We start from the raw sequence: 12,099 nt of genomic DNA on the forward strand, positions 1-12,099 counted from the left end.
CAACATACCGCCATCTTGGCTTTGTTTGGAATACAAGTATTTCTTTTAGACAAAGAAAACTGGTTAGCTTGCTTTATAATTTAAAATAACAAATAACAATATTAAAATTATACATAAAATAAAACATATCAAAACCCTTTATACATCAAAAATATATTATCTACTCAAAAAGAGCATATTACAATATGTTCAGGATTTCCCCGGGAACAATATAGGCTGGCCCTATTTTTTCGGTAAATAAAAAATTTAATCACAAATTAAGCATTTTTGGTGCATAGCTTAATATGTGTATATTTTTTTCATTGTTATAATATGCCAATCAACTTGTCTCTTTCTGGAGAATAAGAAAAAAATATTAATTCTGTTAAAAGAGTTTTTATTCTCTAAACTAGCCGTTTTTGTTTCCTGACGAGATACATGAATTGAATCACTTTATCAAAGGAGGTGACCAAATTATGGAAAGGTTTGAGGCAAAGGTCTCCAACAACCTATCAGAATGAGTTGCTGCGATCTCACTGAATGTAGCCTTGATCTGCTGAATCAAGAGGAGCATGCTCAACCATATCCAGGCAGACAATGAGACATCATGGCCGGTTAAGGAAAGGTTGAAGAAGGCTTATGGAAGGGGTAGGTGGACCCCCATGTTTCACTAGTTTAGGGAGAGAAAATGACCAAAACAGTTTAATGGGCAGTGTGCTGGTAGGGTGCTTGCCCATTACAATTTAAGAGTTCCATTTACATTAAGTATGGAAACTACACACTGGCAAATGAGCTTCCTGAGCTCCATATAAAAAGTCCAGCTGGCCAAAGAGACAAATAAAAACGACAGTTTCCCACAAGAAACATTTTCACCGAGTTATGATATGATAAGGCATATTAATATTCTCCAACAATGTAAATAAATATATGTAATGTATTGGAAATAGCATTAACAGTGAATAAATCAGTGTTATTACAGTATTACTGTATTAGTTTTATTTTTATCACATATTTTAAAATATAATATACTTTTACACCATTTTTATATTTTCCTGTTTTGAAAGCTATTCATAACTCACCAAATATAATTACTATAAATATTTAGATTTGATTATTCACACAAATTTTAGGGTTAATATAAATATTTATATACTTTATTTTTTCTCTTTTTGTTCCAGCTCCTTTTGAAACTTGTAATATTAGTGGTCTGGCGTGCCTTTCAAAAAATTCAAGTTAGTTTGTTTAACTGATTGAATTGAAGTTTCCTTTGAAAAATACTCAGAGATATTGTATGATTTTTATTTATTTTATTTTAAACTTTCAGAAACCATTGGATCTTTAAAAACATTTGATAGTAACAAGCCTGGTCTTGTTTGTCCATGTATACCAAGTTGTACTGAACATGACCATCACATAATTGAGACAATTCTGGCTCCGTAAGTTGATTGAAAATTTATGCTTGGTGAAACATTGTATGTATAAAACATAGTGTGTATAAATTATAATTATGAAAATGATAATACATTTTTTGGTTGGCTCTACAGACCTTGTAGGAATTCGGTACCTGTGGGTATTTTATCTTACTGCCTGTGGTGCATAGTCATACATCATCACTGTTTCCTGCAAGGTGTTTGCCTGGACCCCTCCAACTCTAATGGCCACCATCATTTATATTGGCTTAACCTAACCTAGTGCCACCCCTGACAGGATGCCCCTGGAATTCTTCTGCAACTCCTCAACAATGAACTCGTTCCAAGACTGCACTCCTACAGAGATGTAGAGAGGAGACCTGCACTCCTGGTACCTATGCCTGGCCCTGTAGTACTCTCTTTTTAACTGCGTCAGGGCCTGCATCCACCATGAGACTGGATGTGCTCTTGCCGTATGGCACTGAAGGGTAATATTAGCCTATTTGGTGATGGCACCCATCAGTGTTGCCACCCTGTGATCATTTCTTGACTCCTCCTTTATCAGCACCATCTCCCATTCTTTATCTGCCAATATTCCCTCTAGTTCACCAATCAGGTCACAAAGCCCTTTTCCACTGCTAAGGCACCACCTTCTTCCTCCACAACCTTGAGGGCTATGACCTAGTGGTTGGAGCTCGTTTCTGACCTTAGGGTCCAGTCAGTAATATGCTTCACCATGGAAGCCGTGGCGAGTGTCACAACTATCTAACTCTAGCCTCTCACTCCAATTGATGTGGAGACAGAGGGCTTGTTCATGACGATGAGAGCTACTACCTTGCAACACTCTCTTCTGCCACCCTTCTACCCTGTCTATGTGAACCAAGTCCCAAGCTGTGGTTCACGAGTTGGTATCTCCCACCCATATGCCCTTGGTCTATCTTTGGGATGTTTACCTGCCAGTTCTGTATTTATTACCATTTTAGGGATCCCTTTGTTACTAGAACAATGAGCCCCCTTATTCGCTGCTATGCTATAACCTGAATTACCGGGTGCAGTTCCCTCAATTCAGCAATATGTAGCCTTCGAAATTCTCCGGTCAACTCATCCTTTCTGGGTCCGAATAATTTATATAATACTTCATTTTCAAAAACCTTAAAGCGCTGTTCCTCCCTTAGTGAAGGAGGCCATGTTTTACTTCACAATTTATTTAGAAAAGAAATAATATATCTAAAAAATGTTAGAAAAAAATTAAATTTATCGAAGCAACCTATAACAATAAATTTATGTACATTAGACTATATGGTACCATATCTGTTCAATCACTTACCAGAAGAACTAATAAATAAATCAGTCACAAGGAAAACCAAAAAAAGAAATATTTGACTGGATAGTTTCTTACCTCTATGATCTCCAATAACTGATTTTGATTTCCCAAATGAACATATCTGCCTTTAGTTTTTTTTTTAACTCCACATAATTATTCATTATATTACGATTAAAATTAGCTATGTATGTGTGAGTATTATTTATTTAATGGAAGATTATTGATTGACCGTGTGTATAGATGAATGGAATATGGTCCGGGTGCGGTAAAAAAAAACTCAAATAGCAGATAATTATTTCTTAATTAGATAGTACTTATTTATTATTACTTATTTATTTAAATATAACTAGATCCGTATTATTATCTTATTCTTGTATCATTTTGTTTCATTCTCATTATTATTAATTCACTAATTGTAAATTTGCAGCATTATTAATTACCTAATATGTTCTTTCAGTTATTTTATTTATTTATTTATTTTTTACTTTATTTTCATTTTAGTATTTGTTAATTGAATTATTAGTTGTATCACTTGAGATCAATTCATATTGTACTTATTTAGCTTTAAAATTGTATGTCTATCATTTTTATGTGTTATTTTGGCACCGACTGATAGATGTTGTCATCTGGTTGGACCAAATTGGATGTAACTTTTAAATGAATAAATTAAAAATTAATGTATAAATTATAGATATGAAGATGGAAATCACTCGTTGATTGGAATTTATATGGCATCTTTGCCTGAAACGAGATTTCGTAGATATATTGTGAGGACCAAGATGGATCTTGTTGGTAAGCATTAGAACGTGAACTTAAACTTTTAGGATTAAAATCATTATTTTAAAAATGTTAATGCATATATGATTGACCAATAATTCTCAGATTAGCTATTTGGCAGTTGATCATTAGGTAGTTCTTGGGCATCCTCTTTAATGAAAATCCTGCTGTACCACAAATTGTAGATGGATTCCCATAATAAAGAGTAATCTTTATACTTCAAGAACTCCCTGTAGCTTTCCAAGATCTTTCCCATTCTGATTTTAATGCTAATCAGACATTAAGTAATATCTGGTCAAACATTCTGAAGCTCTCTAGAGTTTATTCAGGAAAAGGTTGTATGTGCCAAAAAAATAAGTTTTGAGAAAAATGAAAAAAAAAAGTAGCTATTCACACTTTCGGTTCTAAAATTATGAAAAAATTACAGCTCTAGAAACTAAACCGTTCAAGATAGGAACTTCCAGAGGTTACCAGTTGATTGGCTCTGGCTTCTTCATCGTTATCCTGTCAAAATCTCATTTTTCGTATTTCTGGCACTTAGAGCCTTTCCCAATTTCCATGCCTCAATTATATTGCATTTAGAGTAAAAGGTTTGAAAAAAGTAATGTATTGTAATAATTTAAAATTATTTAAATAAAATAAAAAGAATTTTAATTGTTTTTAAACTAAATTAAAATATAAAGGAGATAGCTAGGGTTTAAATTAAAAAACTTTAATACTAAATAGATAATAGAATGTTATTTAAATTTTATAATATTAAAGACTCTTAATCCCAGGGCGTGTTGCTAGGCAATCAGAAACAGACACAATAATTACACTTAATTAAATTAATATCTATTTTACACATGTGTATATTTTTAGGTATAACAAAACTAACCAAGTTCACAATCTTCTTTTGATGATTCTTGGTATCTTCTTTTCTATAATGCTATGTCCTAACATCAAAAATGGCTTCCCTTCTTTCCATAAAGCTATGTCTCTCACACCACAATGGCTTCCAAACTTTCCCGCTTCCAGCTGACAGACGTCCTCTCACCAGGCAATCCAAACTAAGAGTATCTTTCTTCTTGGTTGTCTTCCTTTTTCAAACTGTCCACTTGCTGGACAGAAATTGATGAGGACCTCCTCAACCTGGAAACATCATTTCTCCTGCGCGCCCAAACAACGAATGAACTCAAAACCAAAACCTGCCTCGATATTCCATGTAAACATCGATTGTCGCACAACAGTTAGGGATTTTTGAATATGATTTACTTTCTGAATATTATTCTTTAGCACTATTTCTTGACTTCTATTTTTTCTTAAATTTACTGTAGTTTTAATTATGATGGGAAGAGTTAAAATAGTTTTTATGATATTTGAATCTGCTCAACATGGCCTTGATTCAACAGACTTGTTGACTGAAGAATACGTACCGCCATCTTGGTTTTGTTTTGAATCACAAATTTATTATGGACAATGAAAATTGGTTAGCTTGCTTTTTGGATAAACAAAACAAATGAACAATATTAAAATGATACATAAAATAAAACATATTAAAAACCCTTTATACATCAAAATATACTATTTACTCAAAAAGAGCATATTACAGTATATATATGATGATATATTTATGAGTAACTGGAGACGATCTAATACTATTTATAAATATTATTGTTACAATGCTATAAGAATCAGTATTGATAATCTGAGGAAAATAGTCCAGCAAATGGTCCTTTTTTGTCAACCCCGGGGAGCTTTCAGAGTTGCTGCCTCATACAACCTAAGGTGGGATTGTTAATATTCATTTTTCAAGAACACTACCCCCAGTAGGAATCACACCCAAAACATTTAAAACCAGGCGCTCTGGGACCTACCCCCCAACCCACACGGCCTTTATAAGAATTGTTTATAAAACTTATATTATAAAGACATAACTAAAATTACTTTTAGTTTGTTTAGGTGGAACTGCAGGGTTATTCTTGGGTGTAAGTCTTCTGAGTTTAATTGAATGGTTTTACTTCATGATTTTCCCTCTACAGCATCCTTTAAAATCTGCTATTAGATGTAACACAACTAGAAATAATGTTAGGAAAATAAACAAACGGTTAAATTTAAATAATCATAGTCATAAATCTAAGATGTTTATGCCTTACTTGCCATAAAAATTTTATTATTATATGAATACTTTAACAATCTTAGTATATATTTGTATTAGTTTTGTATAACGCTGCTTTGCTTAAATAGTGCTACTTAAAACTAAAAAAAAATTTTTTTTATTTATTTTGTGTTTAAGGAATTCCATAGATTGTTAGAGATAATTTGTAACAGCTCTAATAGTTTTAGGAAAATCTATGGGAGGAACTCAGTAAAGAAAGTAACTACAGAGTACGTTACTATCTTTGGAATTCTAAATAAAATTAAAACTTTTCTTTATGTCAGGTGTGCCACTATTAAAAAAGAAGCAGTTTCTTATTCAATAAAATACATGTCAATGTTTAATTTATAGTGACTAAAAACAATAAATGGTTCTTTTAAACATAAGATGTAATGCTTGTTAAAAACAAAAGTGTTGTTTAAAACATGTAGTTCTTAAACACCATATTGTTTGAAATTCTTACGAGGATTGTTCAATATTTTATGAATTAGATGCTAATATTCCTTCTATAAGTAAGTTTTACGAATAGAATTATGTTACAACATTGATATTGAAATGAAAACTTAACTTTAATTTATTTTAATGTTAATTGTGTGGTAAGTTGAACTTAATTATACATATGTTGTACATATTCTGTTTTTTTTATTATTTATCTATAAAAAGAAACAATTATTTTTATGATAGTACAGATTAAATTATACATTTAAGCATTCTAAACTAGAAAAAAAAAAAAAAAAGAATATGTTATTTCAAGATCATTTATCAATCAAACTGTGAATTGTCTTTAAAAAGAAAATATTTAAAACTTTATAAATTTACCATTCAATTATTTTGATGAAAATGTAAATAAATTTTCCTTCAAGATCATTTAAAATTTGTTTATGATTATGTAATATTGTTGTATATGGTATTTGTTGATAATATTTAATATACTGATTTATGTTTAATCAAAGAAATGAGTTAAGATATGTTAAAAAATTAAATAAACAGTAAAAAATATTTATTTACTATATGATTTGTATTTAAACATCAACATAACACTAAAGTGAACATTTTTTTTATTAAGTTTTATTTTTTATCATATTATCATCTAATTAAAAAGTTGTTTGTCAGAGATAGTTGGTTTATTTTAGTATCTTTGTAAATTCATTTTTTGCTTTGACATAAAAAATTTAATAAATTTAAAGAATTTATTAATATTATAAAATTCTGTCAATTCCTAGACTAAAAAATTATAAAATGTTTTTCTAACTAAATACCTAAATATTCTTACAATACAATAAACATTTTTACTTATAAATCCATTTGTATTAATTATTCATAATTGTTGAATAAAAAAAATATAATGATTATGAAAAAATGGATGGTATAGATTTAATAAACCTGAAAGAAAAGAAAATGGTTGCATGATGTATTAATGCACTGCTAAAAGGATTTTCATATTGTTCTAATGGACACAGAGATATAATCATCCAATGGTCATAATCATTGCTCTGATCTAGATGGCTATGCGTTATATGAAATATTGATTTATAAATTTTTTGTATTTTCACCTGTACTTTCCATGAGATAAATGAAAAATGCCTTGCTGTTCAAACGCTTCAGTACTTATTCCGATTAAAACTAAAGAATATTTTGATCATGGTTCTATCCATGGCCTAAGATATATTACTGAACCAAACAGAAATATTACTGAAAGGTAACTTATCAATAGTTTAGCTACTATATCAAGCATTTAGGTTTTTAATTTTTCAAAATCCTAAAATTCTTAATTACTTACTTTTTTTTATTGTAAAGTTTAATGATTCTTAATAATAAAAATCATTTTTAATATCTAAGAGTCAGTTATTTTGATTTCATATTGTTGTAATGTTTATATATAATGTAAATATGTGGGCTATTCTCTGAATGTGGTGCTATTAAAATATAATTTTTTTTTTTAAATTAAAGTTAATTGATTTGATTTTTTTTTTTATTTGTGGGGGGTTGTTGCCTTCAAAGAATGCTCTAAGATAATATTCTGAAGCTGGTACACAATATTATAGTTTTCATGATATGGAATTTTAAAAAAAGTCTTGCTATAGGTAGTAACATACACCTATGAGGCGTGATAAAATAAAATAGAGCACCTGATTACTATATTAATTCTATGGTCAGTGGTGCGGTCAGCAAAAATATACAAATAAACAAAACTTATTTCTTAGTGTCGACGTTTCGAACCTGAATTTCAGAGCTTCATCAGGGCTGAAAAACAAAATGAGATAACAACCTTAATTCAGATAACATAAAAATAATAATAATAAAGTACGCGTAGGCCCGCTATCTAGCGGATGATTTTATCCTCTCTCACTTTTAATGGAATCTCCACTTGAGTCATAAGCCTCTCTGTTTTTTTTAAAATTTTTGTCTTTCTTCCCACTCACACCTCTCATCTCTTCTCCTTTGTCCTCCCTTATTTTATTTTCTGGACACTGTATTTCTTTTTTTCTTTTTTTTTTTTTTGCCTTATTAACTTTTAATTCATCTATATTACTGTGTAGTTTTTATCTATTGTAACATACATAACGTTTTCTTTCTTGCCTATTGCATAATATTTATTGTTTTCTTTTATTTCATTATGTTGTTTTAAATTATTTTTCATCATTTTAGACATTACTTACGTTTTTTATTATGTTTCCAATTACTCAGTATTTAAATTTTCTTTCTCACCTTTCATTATTCATTATTCATTATTCTACTATTCAATTTTTTTTTTATCATTTATTTAGTATAATTCTTACCTCTATAATATTATATTTTATCTTCTATTAGTATCAATCAACTACTATATACTTAATTTATTGTTATGTATCTTTCCATGTTTGTTTATCATTTGTTATTATTATTTTCTGCATATTTTTGTGGTCTGAATTAAGGTTGTTATCTTATTTTGTTTTTCAGCCCTGATGAAGGCCTGCAATTCAGGTCCAAACGCCAGCATCATTAAATAAGTTTTGTTTATTTGTTAATCTTTGCTGACCACACCCCTCCCCCCAACTAACTTCTCATATTAATCTATAGTCAACTATTAACACCTCATTATATTAATTCTAATAGAAAATATTTATTTTGTAGTTATTAATCTTAACTTTTGATCATAAACAATTTTCCACCTAAAACATAGTTAGAAACCCTAACAAAAAACTTATTCTGCTTAAAAATACTTGAATCATCCTCACTTTTTCACTATTATCGCATCTATTATTATAATAAAATCCAACAAAGAACATAATAATAGTGAAAACATCCAATGTGGTATGCAAATTATTTTGATTATTTTTGTACATAAATGAACTGACTCACAGAATATAAGTGACCTGACCCAAGGAAACTATAAAACTAAATACATCCATGTTGATAAAACTCCAGTAAGAAACTAGGTCTCGAAAAAAAAATATGGATAAATGGTTAGCAGTAGAAACAAGAGAAATTTCAGTGATACAGATATAACAGGAAGTACATTTGAACAGGAAGATAGGTTAAAGTATTTAGGTTCTAAGGTAACTAGAAAAAACAAAATTGATGAGGAAATAAAATCGAGGTTGAAGGCGGGAAATGCTTGTTATTTTTCAATTTCAAAACTGCTTAGCTCGTGCCTTCTGTCGAAAAACTTAAAAATTAGAATTTACAAAACTTCTATCCTTCCCACTGTTCTTTATAGATGTGAAACGTGGCCTCTTACACTGAGGGAAGAACAGCGCCTTTTTGAAAATAAAGTATTACATAAAATATTTGGACCGAAAAACGAAAAATTAATGAGAGAATTTAGATGGCTGCACAATGCTGAATCAAGGGAACTGCACCCATTAAATATAATTCAAGTTATAACATTGCGGCGTATAAGATGGGTGTGTAAGGTTTGTGGGACTTAACGGATCCCCCTAAGAAATAGATCCCTACAATGTTAACCAACTCTAAACCAAAGGGTAGATGTCTGAGGTAGACCGAAACGTTGATGGGAGGATTGCGTTAAAACTGGTTTAGTAGGTTTGGATCTAGAGGGGTGTCACTGGAAAGATGTAGAGAACGATTTGTGGCATCGGCCGGCCTTCGGGTTGGCTAAGGTTCTTTATTATTATTATTAAGTGAACTGACTCAATTGAGAAAAACTCATGACTTAAGAAAAAAATAGTATAATAAAGAAAAGTACCAAACTGACAAGTAGATACTCATTACATCAACTATTTCACTTCATTTTAGTTGGGAGATGAAAATACTATTCTTCTCTTTTTTATAAAAAAGTTAGGCCATTAATGAAGATTAATGAACTTATTATGAAACAGAGAATATTGAAAGAAAATGAAATAATTGTCACTACCTAACTCATTGAGAATTTCTATTGAGGAAAGGGAGACAAATCCACCATTTTTCATCTTTACACTCTGATTCATCAAAAATCAACCATTTTTCATCTTTAAACTAAAGATAAGCTTCACAAAAAACAAAGATAAGCATGTATGTAAAGATGTTCTGAAATATTACGAAACTATATTGTATACAAAATTTAAATCTTATTGGTACTGATTATGTTGAGGAGTCAGGAGTGATCAATAAAAATACTCACACATCTTTTATTCTCTTTCATATCCTGGAACTGAGTAAATAGGTTAAAAAAAAAGGGAACAAAGAAGACCACGAGTTTTCAGCTTCCTTCTTTTGTGTCCTGATCACCTTTCACCCAGAAATTTCCCTTTGTTTGGGTATATTGGAGGTCATTTTTTAAATGTATGGCTGAAAACTGTGGGACAGCAATAAAAATTGTTAAAATGATAGATGTGTTCCATCTAAAATTAAAATCATGTTTTACACCAATACTTGAGAAAATGCTGAAAAGATTGTAGCCATTATTTTAGCTTTATTACAAAAGAAACAAGTACCATTTATTTGAACTCTCTTTGTAAGTCTTACAAAAAATTATTTATATATATTTTTAAGAGTGTTCTGGGCATGTGTGGTTATAACTGCAATGTATGGAACTTATTCATTACTAAGAGGTTCCTGGTATAATTTTCAAAATAATGCAGTAAGCTTTGTCGTCGAAACATCATATTTGGAATGGAATACAACATTTCCTGCAGTATCTATCTGCGAAAATGAATCTCCAGATAAAATATTCGATTCTGGAACAAGGTAAATATGGATTTTTATGATACAGATAAAATTATTTTAACACCTTCATCATGACATCTTTCGAAACAGACTTTTTGGAGCACAGCGGGATATGAATATGGACTTCTTTTTAAGAGATATAGCTTTCTTCGATGGAACATGTTACTCCTGTAAAACACACTGTGGAAATACCATGAACTGTTCAGAAGAATTGAAGTATTTAGTTGAACAGGTTATATTTTATAAATATATTAAAACATTTTAATCATCACTAAGCTGTGATACTCGTAAATTGAAAACAATTTGAATACTCTAAAAAGTAATAAAAATCAACACATCATTCTAGAAACATCTCATGTATTAACATATATAGAGTATTATCATATGAAAATAAGTAATATGAACTGTATGATTAAGGGCATAAAATAATTTAAGCATTCTAAATAAAAACAAAGTCTTTAACTCTTGATAATACACTAAAAAAAAAAAAATACAATATTGGTTAGTAGAGGTTAGTAAAATTTTGACCATTTACTATGAAATTTATATAGGTAAAGAATATAATTTTAATTTGAAAGATGAAGTGGTGGGTAGAATGGATATAAGTGATTATTGAAGGCATCTATGAAATGTGTAAGTAAAAAAGTTACTTTGTTTCTTCCCTCCTCTTCTCACTCCCTCTGCTTGGTGCCGGTGTGAATTTACTCTCTCATGATAAAATTCTTTTTAATACAATGAAAATCATCCACTTCCTAGCTCACCACTTCTGCTGTTTCACTCTCTCAACTTTGTTCTCTTGAGTTCCAGATTAGCCAGGTTCTGGTTAGCTGGCTTACCCATAGACAGCGGTAGCTCTATGTTTTTGATGTGATGATTAATAAATAATACTTTTGAATTGTTTCTTCCCTAAACAAATAGTATTAAAGCGAGAATTAATCTATATATATTGTAATAATTTTAAAAAATATTAAAAACGTTTCAACCCCTTCAATTTTTTCATCTTCTTTATTTTCTAACTCCATTAATCTTACCCTGTTACCTTCACGCAACTTTGTGTCTATTGCCTCAAATCGATCCCCCACTTTGTCCATTCGATCCATAATATCACCCTTCACTTTGGCTATAAACATCATTAATTTTTGAAACATGGCTTTATTATCAAAATTATCATTATTATCAACCTTTGAATTTGCTCCCACTAACTTATTTCCATGGACACTATTTTTTACCGGTAAGTCATTTCTACCTCTAATGTTTTGGACAACATTATCTTCATCATTTTCATTTAATACTACCACCCTATCATTTAATTTTCCAAGAATCAC

General features: G+C 30.1%; 2 protein-coding genes and 1 long non-coding RNA gene across 3 annotated transcripts in view; all 3 read left to right on the forward strand.

Annotated features, from left to right (window-relative positions):
- LOC136795624 (pickpocket protein 28-like) overlaps nt 1-1,380 on the forward strand; it is a gene marked incomplete at its 3' end in the record, with an annotated part of 14,199 nt that extends 12,819 nt beyond the window's left edge. The window contains exons 8-9 of the mRNA XM_067046812.1: nt 1,158-1,211; nt 1,304-1,380. Coding sequence (XP_066902913.1) covers nt 1,158-1,211; nt 1,304-1,380 — 131 coding nt within the window. The remainder of the gene's footprint in view (nt 1-1,157; nt 1,212-1,303) is intronic.
- A 1-nt stretch (nt 1,381) lies between these two features.
- Nucleotides 1,382-5,554, forward strand: LOC136795622 (uncharacterized). The gene is made up of 3 exons (XR_010843255.1): nt 1,382-1,415; nt 3,404-3,504; nt 5,422-5,554. It is a non-coding gene; the product is annotated as an uncharacterized lncRNA (long non-coding RNA).
- Nucleotides 5,555-7,199: 1,645 nt separating this feature from the next.
- LOC106692908 (sodium channel protein Nach) overlaps nt 7,200-12,099 on the forward strand; it is a 13,558-nt gene continuing 8,658 nt past the window's right edge. Inside the window, exons 1-3 of the mRNA XM_067046803.1 lie at nt 7,200-7,325; nt 10,601-10,795; nt 10,865-11,006. Of these exons, the coding sequence (XP_066902904.1) occupies nt 7,207-7,325; nt 10,601-10,795; nt 10,865-11,006 (456 nt within the window). The 5' untranslated portion in view covers nt 7,200-7,206. The remainder of the gene's footprint in view (nt 7,326-10,600; nt 10,796-10,864; nt 11,007-12,099) is intronic.

This window comes from Halyomorpha halys, unplaced genomic scaffold (genome assembly GCF_000696795.3).
Source record: "Halyomorpha halys isolate HHAL.00 unplaced genomic scaffold, Hhal_1.1 Scaffold78.1, whole genome shotgun sequence".
In the NCBI taxonomy this organism is placed as follows: domain Eukaryota; kingdom Metazoa; phylum Arthropoda; class Insecta; order Hemiptera; family Pentatomidae; genus Halyomorpha; species Halyomorpha halys.